Source organism: Microcaecilia unicolor, chromosome 3 (assembly GCF_901765095.1).
Source record: "Microcaecilia unicolor chromosome 3, aMicUni1.1, whole genome shotgun sequence".
Taxonomy (NCBI): domain Eukaryota; kingdom Metazoa; phylum Chordata; class Amphibia; order Gymnophiona; family Siphonopidae; genus Microcaecilia; species Microcaecilia unicolor.
In genome coordinates, this window is record NC_044033.1 from 487,569,233 (window position 1) to 487,585,798 (window position 16,566).

Genomic DNA, 16,566 nt, shown 5'->3' on the forward strand with positions numbered 1-16,566 from the left:
AAGATTTTCAGATCCTCAGCTGTTGGTTACTGGCAGTATAAATGTTTGGTTTTGTGATTTGTGATAAATGTACCATCCTGCGCTTTAATAAAGACATTCACAAAAAAAAAAAAAAAGGACTCAAAGCTGTAGCCTAATGCTGCTGGCCAGAGCTGAAAGGGGCTGCGATGCAGATTCTGCTCCCCCCCAATCCAAGCCTTCACCCCCTGATCCTGACCCCCCAATCAAAGCCCCCGCCCTGATCCCGACACCCCCCAGGAGATCTCCCTCCCCTCCCAATCAAAGCTCCCAATATTCAGAGGCAATATTCAGAGAGCTTCCCAGTTAATTTAGTTAATCAGATAGTTATTTGGATACCGCTGCGGAATATCATTGGTTCCCAGGTAACTCCTGGCTATACCCCGACTCTGTCCCGGGGTCAGTGCAGCAGCCGACAGGATATTCAGTAGCATTCTTCGTTTAAGTGCCCCTGAATATCCTGTGGGGACCTGATCAGCACTAGTGAGCTAGGTAGGAATGCTGAATATCAACTTTTTAAGTGTATCTTCAGTAGGTTTTTGAAAATTCCCCCCCCCCCCCCCCGAGAAAATTATCAGAAAGGCAGGAAGCAGGAAAATAAAAGGTTCAAGGTTATTTTATTTGATAAACCGCTTAAAGGCAACCATTAAAGCAGAGTACATAAAAAATAGAATTAGCAATACAATCAGAGTAATCGGAAAGGAACACCAACTATATAAAAGGAGACAGAGTAAGGAAAGAAAGTAAACAGAGAATGCAAAAGCAACATAGAAACAATCTCCTATATAATAATTCATCAATCTGTGTCCCTGGCTGGCTGGCTGGGTTCGTAACCATATGCAAATGACATATACGTAATCGGCTCTCCTCCAGCCTTCCATTCCCTCTCAGTGTCCCACCTTCGCGGAAAGTGGAAATTACATCATAAGAAGGTAGGACACAGAGAGAAGGAAAGGGAAGGCTGGAGGCGAGCCGAGCCTGCCGCTTTCACTGACGCCGCTGCGACTTCAGGTAAAATGGAAGGAAAGGAGGGCTGTTGTGGGAGAAGAGGGCGGGGCAGGTGAGGGCTGGGGCTGAACTGTAACTTGGGTGCTTAAAAGGGGTGGGGCAAGTCACTGGACATGAAGGGGAGAATCGCTGGACATGGATGGGATGGTAGGGCAGGGGAAAATTGCTGGATATGGAGGGGAGGGCAGGGGAGAGACAAGACATCGCTTACACGAGAGGCTTCCTAGGGCCCGTTTCAATTTTGGAGAAACGGTTTTTTTTTTTGCTTGTAAGAAGAATAAGCTGCTAGGTCATGAGAGACCCAGGCCCCATCACATAACTTCCCAACTCCACCAGTTGAACCAAAGAAAGAAAGACCAATAAATAAATAAATAAATATATAGAACAGTTAGTAACAGAGAAAGATCTGCTTGACCATGAAGGAACATGTCAATATGTTACGGGAAGAAGCTGTTAAAAATCAGAGCAGAAACATCCAGAGGTGAGTGATTCTTGGAAATTCTGTGGTTCAGAGTGTCAAATAATGACAAGTCCAGGAGAATAAGGATGTAGGACAAATCACTAACTTGATAAGTCAGAAGCAAACAAAGCAAAACAGATTCAGCAGAAAAGAAAAAGCACACTGAAAAGCAAAGGAGGATGACAAAAGTACAATTTCACGTATACAGCTCACTCCAGACTCTTAGGGAGAAAAGTAAGCACAGAAATTGTACACAAACTGGAAAGTACACACAGACTTAACAAGAGAGTTTCAGTAGCCAATCTGAATAATGAAAAGAGTTCGAGTGGAGGAGTGGCCTAGTGGTTAGGGTGGTGGACTTTGGTCCTGGGGAACTGAGGAACTGAGTTCGATTCCCGGCACAGGCAGCTCCTTGTGACTCTGGGCAAGTCACTTAACCCTCCATTGCCTACCGCATTGAGCCTGCCATGAGTGGGAAAGCGCGGGGTACAAATGTAACAAAAATAAAAAAATGAAAAGGGTTCCAAGGAAAGTGATAAGTTGAATACAACAAGAGTACACAGAAGCACAGTACAATTGCTGAAAACAGAAGAAGACAGGTCGTCAATTGGAAAAGCTGCAGGAACTGATGAAAAAATCTAGTCAGAGACTTCACTGATTAGGAGTGAGAACAAGAAAGGAGTCACCAAGAGAGGTGATAGGAATAGAACAGCAGTCATCTAACATATTCTTTTTTTCCTCTGAAATGCTGTAGGCAAAGGAATCCTGACCCAGACAAAATGTATTTATTACATTTGCAACCCGCTTAAATGTATTAATACCATTACAAAGTAAAATGATGACACCAAAATAACCAACCATCCGGCTCATCTAATCTGCCCAGCTTTCCTGACTACACAGTTAAAATATATCCCCCAGCTGTCAGGTACAGAGGATAACCATCTGTAATTTTCTCCTTCTCCAATAAGGATTCTAACAGGTACTCAAGCTCCAAATAAAATCTTGGCTCTCTGTGCTACATCAGTTTCCACAGGGAACACTTTGCCTTAGAGTAGACAAGCATAGGCCTATTCTCATACCACAATGTTTTAATTTACAAATAAAACTGCAGAATGAAAAATAAAAATTAAAGACACTCACAGTTAGGGCCCTGTTTACTAAGCCGTGCTGTAGGTGTGCTATCGTTTTTTGCATACACTAATGCCAGAGACACCCATAGGAATATATGGGTGTCTCTAGAATTAGTGCGCACTAAAAATGCTAGTGTGTCTTAGTAAACAGGGCCCTTAGTTTGATAATAAACTAACAACCTGCCAAAAAACCTCTTGCCTAATTTCTCTATGTAGATGCATATACGGTTATATATACATGTTTTATTAAACTGTACAATACTCAAACAAATGGCCACTTTTAGAAAACATTTTTGGATACCACAAAAATATAATCCAAACTGTTCATACGTAGCCAACTAGAGTGTACTCGTATAACTTATCTAAACAAGTCCCCTCTTAAAACATCAGAACTTAAATAACCATCAAATCACATTTCATTTATTCTTTCTCATTGACCTCAGCGATGTTCGTTGCCAGTAGACTATTGTTTTTTATGGCAATGTTATCAACATCCCAACATCTTCATAGGTCAGCTATATTGACGTCTTAATTTTTCAAAACTTATTTGTATTTAAACTTCTTTATTTAACTTATCTTTTTAATCCATCTTTCTTCGGACCCAGGGGTTCAAAATGTCCGATATATGTTTCACCCGAGACCGAGCTGTCTCAAAGACAAACCCCTATAAAATAGACAATTTAATTAATATACTCAATCAGGGCCGTGCTGACATGGTAAGCGAGGTAAGCAACGTAGGGGGCGCTGACCTCTAGAGGGCGCCACTCACTTGCAAAATCTTTTACCTGAAGTTGTGATTCTCCTCTCTCCCCTGCCCTTCCCGCATCAGGAAGTGAAGGTAGCCCAGCAGTGCTGAGACAGAAACACTGCTCTGCTAAAGCTGCTTCAAAGAGTACAACCAGCAGCTATTTATGGCTTTGGTGTGTGAACAACTTTCATTCAGGGTGAGCTGGAACAACATTCAAATTAAAGAGAACAGGTTTGGAGGCAGGTGTGCAAGTGAGACTGGGGAGAAATAAAAAATAAATAGTGTAATTATTATCTGTAAGTGGTTCAAAGTTTTTGTTTTTTGAGCATGTACACTGAGAGGAGGGCATGACTGCAATGATGTGTACATAATTATCATAGCTACAGCTAAAATCCATTTAATTGGCTGAGGTTCAAAGAGGAAGTTTAGCTGACGTATAGTGTAGAATAGCTGGTAAGTAAAAATCTGATTGCTTTTTTTGTGTGTTTGTTTTTATATAAAACATTCTACTTGGATAGGGAGAGTTTGTGATATTTGAAAATACATTTTGCTTTAATGAAATTGCTAAACTTTAGAGTCAGAGACTTATCAATGAGGGATACATACAGTGGAAAGGAAGCCCTGGAAACAGAGTTAAGAGGACAGATACCAGCAGCAGAATCAGATACTGGGCCAGCATGATCAGAAAAAGAAAGTCACCAGCCAACAAAGGTAGAAAAAAAATCATTTTATTTTCATTTTAGTGTTTGGAATATGTCCACTTTGAGAATTTACATCTGCTATCTTATTTTGCAATGTATAGCAGTCTCCAAGAGACTGGGCTCCCAGTGAGCCAGGGAGGTCAGACTGTGTAAATGAGATGAAGAGATCCCCCCCCCCCCCCCCACTGTAACAAAGACAGGAACATGCATAATCAAAGCTTAGGTCTCTGCAGTTACAAGGGCTGGCCATTCCTAATTATGCTAATAGTTTTTAATAGGCTAACTGCCACTGAAAAGCCTCTTTATAAAGGCAGTGCTTTCTCTGAAGAGCAGTGTTAAGGAACAGCAGGAATTGTGTTTATTTTTTTAAACTGCTTTCCTGTGTAAGCTAATTTACAGTTTTCTAGTATATGCTTGATATTGAAGGGTGTGGTAGACCCTTTTGTCAGGTTTGGCTGGGCCTGTAGTTTTCAGTCTAAAGGAAAGACAGGTAGCAATGGAGAAACATCTAATGAAGAAGCGAGACGGGGGGGGGGGGGGGCACCAACTGATAGTCTGCAGGGGGGCACCAGAGACCCTTGGCACGGCCCTGTACTCAATTCCTTGCTCAAAACCTAACAAAGTTTTTCAGGAAATAAGCAGGGACAATTTTAATCAAAACACTCACCCTGAGAACTCTGCTCTAAATTCTGTCAAGATGGCGCCAGCGTTTTTCTTAGAAATTTAAATACCTTCTAGATAATGATGTACATAATCCCTCCCCCTTGGCTTCCTATTGGATGTAAGTTATATTATTATTAGCGAAGCCCATTCAAGCTCCGCATTAAGACCCCTAGGGGCAACTGTCTGCATCGAAAAGGTATACCATTGTTCCCTATAATTTAAAAGCTTGTTAACTGAACCACCCTCCTTCTGTGTCTCTATCTGCTCAATTATCCTCCATTTTATGTCATCAACACTATGGCCCTTCTGCAACCAATGCTCAACCAGAGGAGCTTGTGAATTTTGGGTATTTATACGGGACTTATGCTCCGTAAGACGAACTTTAATAGATCTAGAACTCCTCCCAATGTAAATGAGATCACAAGGACATACTATAGCGTAAACTATATTACTACTATCACAGTTCGCGTAGGTACTAGATCTTAAAGTGAAATCTTTCCCCAGTACTACCCAAGAGCTGCCTACAATCGCCGATGAGCACCATTAACAATGCCCACAAATTACCTGATCCCCATTATTAACCCTAATCTGGAGGATCAAAAAATTTGACGCTAAACGTTCTCCTATCGATTTACCCTTTGTATATGATATTATTGGTACCTCAGAAAAGCAGGGGAATAATTGAAGGATATGCCAGGGAATTTTTATAATCTGTACTGTCTTTTGACTAATATCAGAAAAAGGTAGGACACAAGTCAAACAACCAGTTTCCTCGCTATTATTCTTCTCCTTCAGAAGCCAGTCTGTGTGTGCAAATCTTGCTCGAGTGTAAGCCTTTTTAATCGCAGATCTCAGGTAGCCTCTGGACATGAACCTTAGTTTTAATTCTTTTGAATGACGTTTAAACTCATTAAGAGAGGAACAGACTCTCCTGATCCTCAAAAATTGGCTGACTGGAAGGTTGAATTTCAAATGATAAGGATGAAATCTTCCAAATTGTTAAAAAGTATTCCTACTCACAGGCTTGCGGTATAAAGATGTAAATAATTTATCAACTTCCTTATAGACCAATAGATCTAAAAATTCAATCGCTGTTTTACTTGATGACATACTGAAGGAAATATTTGCATCTAAAGTATTTAGCCATCTTATAAAATCCTGTAGAGCCTGTTCTGACTCAGTCCATAGAAAGAAAACGTCATCCAAGAAGCGTTTCCATTTACGAACAGATTTGAAATGTTGAGAAAAATATATCATCTTGGATTCCAACTGGGCAATGTATAACGTGGATACTGAAGGAGTGAGAGTGGCCCCCACTGCCACTCCTTCTGTCTGAAGATAAAAATTATTATCAAACCAAAAATAGTTGTTAAAAATCACTAATTCTGCCAACATGAGAATGAATTCCAATGATATCCGCTGGGGTCCAGATCGTGCTTCCACAATTTCTTTAATAATCTGTAAAGCTCCTGATTGAGGAATTTTTGTATATAGTGACACGATGTCCAGTGTCACTAGCCATGTATCAGCAGAAACTCTGTCAACCAATTCAAGTTCTCTCAAAAAACGTGAAGAGTCCTTGAGGTACAACTTCATGTCCAATACATTCTTCTTCAAAAATAGATCAATAAAAATAGATAATGGCTCTAGCACTGATGATTTAGTGGAGACAATCGGGCGTCCAGGTGGTGAGTCAATTCTCTTATGGATCTTTGGTAGAAAATAAATTTTAGGGGTTTGAGGATTTTCTTCAATCAGAAATCTTTCTTCTTTTGTTGTCAGGATATTCTTTTCCACTGCTTCTGTTACTAGTCCTTTAATCCGAGCTTGTAAACTTCCCATATGATCTTCAGATAACTTTCTATAAGACACATGGTCACTCAGTTGTCTATTAGCCTCCTGATGATATTGTTGCTTATCCCAAATCACCGTCGCTCCTCCTTTATCCGCTCTTAGAACAATAATTGATGGTTCGTTCATAAGGCTCTTCAGAGCTGACCATTGTCCAGCTGTTAGATTATTTTTAGGTTTCTCTTGATGACTATTTCTTTCTATTATCTCCAAATCACGTAAAACTAGATCTTTAAATGTTGACACCACAGGATTTATAGGTCCGGGAGGGTACCATCTGGACTGAGGTTTAACCATTGATATTACCATCTCACTCAAATGATCCATAAAAAAATAATTTACATTGTAATTTTTGAAAGAATTTTTGTAAGGCTATTCTAAGGCGGAACGGATCATGCAAGGTCGTAGGCACAAACCCGAGTCCCAAATTCAGAAGATTTTTCTGTTGGTCACTGAGCTCATATGATGAAATATTAACTATTGTTTCCGAGCTCTCCGACCCCAAGAATCTCCCGGGCGATATTGGTCTTTGTGAGTCTGTTGCTGTTGAACGGTCTTGGCTCTTGTTCTTACATTTTTGATTAAATTTGATTAAAATTGTCCCTGCTTATGTCCTGAAAAACTTTGTTGGGTTTTGAGCAAGGAATTGAGTATATGAATTAAATTGTCTATTTTATAGGGGTTTGTTCTTGAGACAGCTCGGTCTCGGGCGAAACATATGTCAAACATTTTGAACCCCTGGATCCGAAGAAAGATGGATTAAAAAGATAAGTTAAATAAAGAAGTTTAAATAAGTTTTGAAAAATTAAGAAGTCAATATAGCTGACCTATGAAGACGTTGGGATGTTGATAACGTTGCCATAAAAAACAATAGTCTACTGGCAACGAACATCGCTGAGGTCAATGAGAAAGAATAAATGAAATGCGATTTGATGGTTATTTAACTTCTGTTGTTTTAAGAGGGGACTTATTTAGATAAGTTGTACAAGTACACTCTAGTTGGATACGTATGAACAGTTTGGATTATTAAATTGTACAGCATTTTTGTCAAGGTTAGCGCTACATTAGTGTATTATTATTTCAATGTCTAAATGACAATAATAAAAACCCAGGCTGGCTGACTGAGTGACTGGGAGGTATGTGTAAACAATTATTTCACATACATACAAGGTTACCTGAGAGCAGACCTCACAAGCCATAGCACATAAAGAAAAATTCCTACCCTCCGTTTCAGGTCTAGCAGATAATTTTAATTGAGTACTTCTCTCCCCCTCAAAGTCCCTATTGCCTTTAGGCGGAAAAGGCAGAGGATGAGTTGCAATAGCACAATTTAAAAAGATTTTCTTGTTTTGGTTTTTAAATTGTTGAATTCACTCCCATTACTTAGGCACTTGGATTAAAACCTGCCAGAAGGAACTGACACCCCTTGAGGTGGAACTACATACCTACTATTGTGCAAAAGAGACTTCTTTCTGGACTGCTGACCCCGACTGCTTCTGTTTGCTGTGAAACAATGTTCATAATGCCAATCTAGATCAACACAGCGCTGTTAAATGAGGAAAATGCTTGGAAAAAGCAAGATTCATATTACGTGCTACTTCAGAATTAAAGCAGAAAGACAAATTCGGTAAGAGCCCTCTGATAAAAGCCTAGTATAATAGTAACTGAGGGTTATTATTCGAATGCAGGAAAATATTGTAAATGTTTTAAAAGATAAAAGAAGAAAACAAGTTAAAGGGCCATCAATGAAGGTAGCACACTTTACTTCATGTCCTCTGTCTTTTCATGCAAGAATACACTACTTTTGTACCTGGATAGACACTCATTTGATTAGATTTTAGGTGTTGACCCATTTTAGGATTAGTAAGGCAATCACTCCATCAGGAGACAAAATTAACACGGTACTATCCTATTCTTTACACATAAAATTAATATGAAGCTAGGGCCACCATAATATAATGTCCTTTAACATAACCGGCTGCCACAAAAAAAACATTACTGACCAACATGTTTAAAAGTTGTTGAATGCTTTGTTGAGAAAGCATAACACAATTTTTTGAAAGACATAAAACTATCAACAGAGACCAGATTACAATGGTTTCATAATTAGGTTATCTAGAAACGCTTGCTTCATATAATAAATTCCATTGGGGCCCTTTTACTAAGCCGCGTAGGCACATACGCATGTCAATTTTGAAATACCGCATGGCTACTGTGTGGCCTGGCGGCAATTTCATTTTCTATGCGCCTGCCCACTATGTGCCCTGCAAAGTTTTTGGCGCGCAGTGATAACCAGGCGGTAATCAGCATTGTACGCGCAGACGATTACCGCCCGGTTAATGCGTGAGACTTTACAGCTAGGTCAATGGGTGGCGGTAAGGTCTCAGGCCCAAAATGGATGCGTGCCAATTTTAATTTTGCTGCACATCCATTTTAGGCTAAAAAAAAAAAAAAGCCTTTTTTTGCAGGTGCGCTGAAAAATCGACCTGCACGCATCCAACACATGCATCTACACCAGTGCAGTCAACATTTCGGCGCACCTTAGTAAAAAGACCACATTATTTGTAATTTTGACCTTTGGATTGCTGATTAGAGTTCACTTACCGTGAAAGTCCCTTATATTCACAAAACACCAGCAGTCTAAAAAGGTTACAGTACAACCCACCAGATCTTAAATAGTTTTAAAATTATAGTAAAAAACAACTTCAAAGTGTTTCTTTGTTGAGCTTTCAAAAATGCTAGAAATTGATACCAATACGGAAAGTATCACTATGTCCTAAATCTTCAGTAGCCTCCAGAACCTTTACAGTATTTTACCAAAATAGAGGTTCTACCATGTACAAGGGCTTGTTAAATTATTCCCTTTTTGCTTTCCCCTTCCTCTTTTTTCTTCCATTTTCTATCACCGGTTTGTTCTCTGCTTTGTTCACTCCATTTGCAATTACCCCATTCGATGCTATTTTTCCAGTCTTAGCAGGTCTTTTAGGATCCCTGTATGTCCGGTAGTAGAAGTTCGCAAAGAGAACAATGAACGTGATAGCATAAACGATTAGAGCCCAATGCATCCATTTTGGGAACGGGCAGTCGATGTACAAAGACAGAGCTGTGTGACCAATAGTAACATGGAACTGAACCTGAAAGAGAACATGCAGATTGTATTTGTAAAATGGGTAGAAGAAAGCCATATTTATCTGCTTTCCTAGCAAAAGACGACATTGCCAAAAAAAAAAACTTGACCCAGGAAAATGAATACATTTATACGAAGTAACAAAATATAGTAAATGACAGACCAACCAGCCCATCCAGTGTGCCCCATTTTCCTGTCTACACAGTTTAAGACAGGGGCGTAGCAAGACAACAGATTTTGGCTGGGCCTAGTTAAGAAGTGGGTGGGCACCAAATGCTCTCCCCCCCCCCCCCCCACCACCAAAAAAATCTCTCAGCTGGCAGGAATATGCTTCTTTCCACCTTGGCAGTCTGCAGCAGGCATGCGCTAAAAACTGAGCATGCGCAGGTGCCAGTACTGTGGAGAGTAGAATTTTTTTACTATCAGGGGAAAGTCTTCAGCTGGCAGAGCTTGGGATCTCCACCAGCTACCGCTAAACAAGTGCTGCTGTTGGGTGGGCCTGAGCCCTAAGTGGGTGGGCCCTGGCCCACCCAGGCCCACCTGTGGCTACGCCACTGGTTTAAGATAGATCCCACTTGCCAGCTACAAAGCACCACCACCTGCAAAGCTCCTTATCCACAAGTGTCTTTTTTGGATCCCTCCTTTGCATTCTACTGTCTTTGTTAAAAGACCAAAAAAGGACCCTTTAGTAAACCACAGAGATTTCCTGTGTAGGCCAGACAGACCAAGCTATGAGTGACTTCATTTCTGCTAGGGCTCTAGTTAAATTAGAGTCAGGTTTTTTTTGTTTGTTTTATTTAAATTTAAAATGCTAGTAACCATGGATATTTTATACCCACATATTCAGTGCTGGTTTCTGGATACCAACCAGTGCTGAATATCCAAGAACATCTTGGCCGGCATGACTTAACCAGGTACTAGTGATACCTATACAGGTACCATCTAAGTAACGGGATAAAGTTACTGCCTTTTGGCTGTCCTAACGTTGTCCAGGCAGTTGCCTAGTTAGCAGGCTGAATATCACCCCCTAACCAGACAACTCCCAGATCCACCTAGGCTCTGCCCCAGCACTACCTACCTAACAATGAGGCAGTCTGACTGATTTTCAGCTGCACTATTTGGATGACGACACTGAAAATGACTTAGCCAGGTAGGAGTGTCATTCCTACCCATAAGTCCCCCTGAATACTGATCCCAAAACGTGTAACCTGTCAAACCCAGAGCAAGGTTTGTGCAGTGCTATTTAGTCAACACATGCATAAGACTTCTTAGCATCTTAATAATTAAAACACTGTACAAACAAAATTGTATTTTTTGACATTTTACCTATATTACTATCTGCTTATGATTCTGACTCTATTTTTACTTACAGATCACTTCTTATATATACTTTTTTCAGTTTAATGCAAACCTAGCTTAAGGATGGATTAAGTAATGAAGAGGTTACCATAATCCAAATGGCCACATGCTTTGTGCTAAAGCTTCTTTGACACAGTCTTTTGAAAACACACATGGTTATCTGAATTCGGTGCAGACTGAATATAAATGCAAGATGTCATGCCACTATTGTATGTGTGTTTGCATAATTAAACAGCTCCTCCATATCTAAAATTTCATTTTTAATACGGAACTTTAACCAGGGAAGCTTATAAAGAAATAATGCCAAATAAAATAATATTAGAGAGAAAAATGAAATAACAAGGAAAGAAGAAATGCAGAGAGATTAGATATTAATTTGGTTTTTTTTTTTTTTTTTGGGGGGGGGGGGAGGGGAGGAAGAGAGGTTATTCCAGAGAAAGGGCTTAAGCGGCCAAAATGCCCAAAGGTGCCTGCTAAAGATGTGCACAGCTAAATTTTTCAGTCTGGTTCATCTTCAGACTCTGAATTATTTGGATCATTACTAAACCCAACATTTTCCATTCATTTTTAATCATACTTGCTGGCGAGTAGCATCTACCAGAAAAGCAACAGCACTCAAAGACATCAAGAATGGAATGAAAATCCTACAGAACCAAAACAAAAAAAAAGGGGGGGGGGGGGGCTAAAGTAGCACAGAAAGTGGAATAAGGACCCAAAAGCAGGGAGAGAAGATAAAGCAATCCCAAAAGTGGCTGGAATATCCATCCCACTGAGAGAGGGACAGACCATCACCAGCACTGGCCGGAACACTATCAGACTAAATTATTAGATCTATGGAGCAGAAACTCTAACACAATATATGTCTGTACAGCACTGTGTATTCCTGGTTGCAATATAAAAAGGATAACTAATAATTACAAGCAGAAGCAAGCAGGCAATCTAACCTGCCTGCATTTTTTGGTTCCTTTCGTCTCTGACTTGAGTATGCAGGCTGTCCAGACCCAGAGAGTCAAAAGTTTTAAAACTCAGTTTTTTGAAATACTTATAGAGAGACAGACTGTCTATGTCTCCCTTCTCCTATCCTCCGTTTTTTATTCTTCCACCCTCACAATGCTCAGTATGTCACTTCAGATCCCCACTTTAGCTCCAATTAATACATTCTCCTCAAGGGGTACAAAACGATGTAGTGAACCGTGGTTTATGCAGACACTTCACCTACTAAAATGTCAACTTAGACAGGCTGAACGAAATTGGAGACACTGATCCTCTTCTACCTCTTTAGTGAACTATAAAAAAGACACTGCATGATCCTATAAAGCTGCTTTGTAAAACGCTAAAAAAACGTATTATACTACTAAAATCACTAACGCCCCTAATACTGCTGTGTTATATCAAACTATAACGACATTGACCACCTACCATCAAGAGAGACAAATATTAATCTACCTTCAAGTCAAGATCTTGCAGATTACTTTCATAAGAAAATTTCCTCTTTGCTAGACAGACTATCATCTGCCACAAATACAGTACAAATGTCATTACATACACAAACTTTGATATCTTTAAGTATTACCTCAATGTTTAATATCCCATCAGCTTCCCACTTGGGTACTATAATCTCAGGCATGAATCTTACTACAGCTCCACATGATCCCGTACCCTCTTCTCTTTTAAACAATTCTATAGTCAAGTTAGTCCCTATGTTCCACAAATGATTTCTTCGACTTTTTCATCCAGGGTTGATCTAGATGAATGGAAACTTGCAGCTATCAGACTCAAAGTGAAAGACAATTCTAAAGACAATTCTAAACCACCCAGAGAGCAGTAATTACTGACCAATTGCTAATCTGCCATTTCACATAAAGGTTATAGAGAGAATTATTTATACCCAGCTTCAAGATTTTCTGATTAAAACTAACACCCTTTATCCAAACCATACAAGATTTCATGCACATCATAGTACTAAGACCGCTCTATTGGGGGTGACTACCTACATACCCAACAATTAGTTAATAATAGCCCTGTGATTATGATGTCTCTGGATCTTATCAGTGGCTTTCAACTTGGTAGATCATAGCATTTTATTGGATAGCCTATTTCAGATAGGAATTATGAGTCTAGATTGTTTCCAATCTTATCTTTCCAACCAAATTTACACTGTTCATTTTCACACTGACACATCAACACCTTTTCTGCTGCACTCAGGGGTACCACAGGGTTCTATTTTGTCTCTTGCATTATTCAATATTTTCACGGCACCTTTCTTCACCTGGCCCAATCTTTAGGTTTCATATCCTATGTATACGCAGATGACATCCAATTGTTACATTCTCTAGATCCCTATAACTCTAAAAGTCTCATGCTCCACAAAGCTCCTAGACTTTTGTAAATTCCGGACCGTGTGACGCAGGTCAGCGTCACCCACTTGTGAGAATTAACATACTTCAATTGTAATGTGGCCTTGCTAAGATATGGTGTAGATGTTATACAATAGATCACCAAGTGAAGGTCCTCAGCAAGACTTAAAGAGAAAACAAATTGGTAGGTGATGAATTACTCTTTGACACTGCTGAGTTTTAGGCTGCACTCATTTTTGACCACCTCATTTGTGAGAGTTCCTAAATATTGTACTTTTGGTGATCCTCAGTATTGGACCCTTGCCTGCCTTTTGCATATGAACCTGCTCTTAAAGCCCTACCTGAGCCTGCTTTTTGACCATTCTTCTGCCTGCTGTTTTGGTGGTGGTACTGTTCAGTAAGGCTGTCCTGTTGGGTCTCAACATGGTGTTCCTGCATCCCAGTCCATCTCCTGTCTCGTATCTAGAGACCAGATCTACTTTTCATCTGCAGGAAATACCTCAGGCTTGTTCTCCAAGCCTTGGCGATTTCTGATTTTATGGAGCTCAACCTGAAGGGAAAGGGGTCTGTTATAGTTGAAAGCACAGGACCCTCATGGTGTCTGACCCAGGCATGAAATATACAAACAGAAAATGCTCTCATTTCTTGCCTTTACCCTTCATCTAAAAAACAAATGCATATCTTTAGTGCCTGCTTAGGAGGCAAATTGGAGAGTAAATTAAAGTAGTAGAAGAACAAGTGAGTCTGTAACACTAGCGTACAGAGGGCATAGATACCGAGGAAGGAAAGGGATCCAATGTAAGGAGAACATTAAAGGTGCAGTGTGAAAGAGTGAGGTGGGCAGTGGTGCTGGAGGAATTAGTAAATGAAGCTCAAATAGAGGGAGGTCAGAGAACTGAAGCAGTTCAGCCAAGAGAAAATCAAAGTGTCAGGAATAATATTTTAGAAAAATACTGGACTTTACAGGGGTTATATAGGTGGTAGCAGAGGAAAGAGCAGACTGTTGTGTTGGTAGATGCAAAGGATCACGTAAAGTGTCACACCTAGAGATCAAAATCACAACAAGAAAACATAGAAAGAAAAAAATTACCACTGGCAAAATTCTGATAATAGTCAAGAGTGCAACCACTGGAACAAAGAAAATGTATTCACCCCCAGTTCTCAAGGGGCACCTAACAGGTCAGGTTCCAGAATACCCCTAATCAACATGTATGAGAGACATCTGCATACAATGGAAGCAGTATGGCAAGCAGTTCTATGTCATGTTTAACTTTCCACCATGAAAGGATTATCAGTTTTGTTCTCCTAGGATTCATTAATATAGAGTTTTGGCCAGATCGTAGCAAACAATTATCAAAGCCTTACAATCACCCGTTTTCTTAACCTTTTCAAAAAAAAAAAAAGGGGGGGGAGGGGGCTAAAGTAGCACAAAGTGGAATAAGGACCCAAAAGCAGGGGGAGAAGATAAAGCAAGACCAAAATTGGCTGGAATATCCATCCCACTGAGAGAGGGACAGACCATCACCAGCACTGGCCGGAACACTATCAGACTAAATTATTAGATCTATGGAGCAGAAACTCTCAACAAATTTGAGTTGTTATTCACTTACCAGTTGTAAAATAGTTAAGTATCGCTTCCACCACAGGTACTTCTGAAGCTGAGGTCCACAAGAAGCTAATCCATAGTACAAGTACATGACCACATGAATAAAAGCATTCATGTGAGCTCCAAAAAAGGCTGTTTGGAAACAAAAAAATTTCATTACAGCATTACTTTTTATATAAACATATAGAGGGCAATACTATAACTGGGTGCTTGGATTCTATTATAGAACCCTAGTGTGAACCTGCACTGGTGCACCTACATGGAGGCGTTTATGCCAGATCAATGGCAGGTGTAAATGCCAAAGTGGAATGCAACACACTTAACATACAGTATTGATTAAGTGACAGTCCCACCAATACCCTTCCCCAAGCTCTGCCTCCACCTATACCACCCTGGCAGTCATGCAATATAACACATGCATGCCATTCTAGAATAGCACATAGTAAGGCACACATAACGGCACACACATCGTTACAGAACTGCCTTTATATTCCATATATGCAAACTCAATGAATAATACAGACTTCAAAGGAGCATGATTAATCAGTGTTTTCACAAGCACTGCTCTGGAAACGGAATGCGGTTATTTAATAAATCATCTCTGGCAAATCAGGTGTGACTAATGTCGTAGGCCGCTATGCATTAAGCATCTCGTTAGAGCACCGAGTTAAGCTTCCTTGCAGTTTTCCAATGCATGCAGTAACAAAAGACAACCAAACAAACCTTACTCTCAGTGAACCAATGACATGCAAACTATCTCAGAAATCAAAAATGAATCCAATAGCATTGGGCAGCATTAAAAACAATCAGCACAACACCCAATACCATGACTAATATAGCAGAAACTAATTTAAACTCATCTAAAGTAATATTTAAAAAAAAGATGACCTCAGCATTAAAAAAAAAGTGTGTTGTTAGAAACAGTGTACACTGTTGCGGTACCATGCAACTGTTTACTGTATTGAGAGTAAAACATCTCCCTTTCTATCAGTGCATGAAACGGGGATTAGTTCAAACACTGACAAGACACACATTTAAAAACAGCAAGCATGTCAGACTCCCCAGCACCTGCTACCTACCTCCACCCAGTAAAATTTCCCTGGTGGCCCAAGTGGGCCGTGGACTGCACACCTTTGCTGCTGGTTCGCGAAAGCAGCAGCGGTGGGTAAAAGTAGGTAACATAGTAACATAGTAGATGATGGCAGAAAAAGACCTGCATGGTCCATCCAGTCTGCCCAACAAGATAAACTCATATGTGCTACTTTTGTGTATACCTTACCTTGATTCAAACCTAAGGGTGGTTGAATAATTAGGTATAAACTGTGTTGTTTCTGACCTTACTTGTTTTGACTGCTGTGCATCCTACTGATCTGTACATCTGCTGTCTAGATACTTTGTACACAGAATTTATTTAGAAGCTTTTGACTCGTAACCACTTGTAACCACTCGCCTCTTTCCTGTACACATTAATTGATTTGATTACTTTATTTTTTGTCTATTAGATTGTAGATGACATACTGTATGAAAGTGGGGAGGGG

The 16,566-nt window shown here is 40.0% G+C and overlaps 1 protein-coding gene across 2 annotated transcripts in view; it reads right to left on the bottom strand.

Moving 5' to 3' along the window:
• Nucleotides 1–9,060: 9,060 nt before the first annotated feature.
• Nucleotides 9,061–16,566, bottom strand: part of ELOVL4 (ELOVL fatty acid elongase 4) — a 35,696-nt gene continuing 28,190 nt past the window's right edge. For both annotated transcript variants that reach the window (XM_030195632.1, XM_030195631.1), the window contains exons 5-6: nucleotides 15,033–15,160; nucleotides 9,061–9,713 (exon numbers count right to left, since the gene is read on the bottom strand). In XM_030195632.1, coding sequence (XP_030051492.1) covers nucleotides 9,435–9,713; nucleotides 15,033–15,160 — 407 coding nt within the window. In that variant the 3' untranslated portion in view covers nucleotides 9,061–9,434. The remainder of the gene's footprint in view (nucleotides 9,714–15,032; nucleotides 15,161–16,566) is intronic.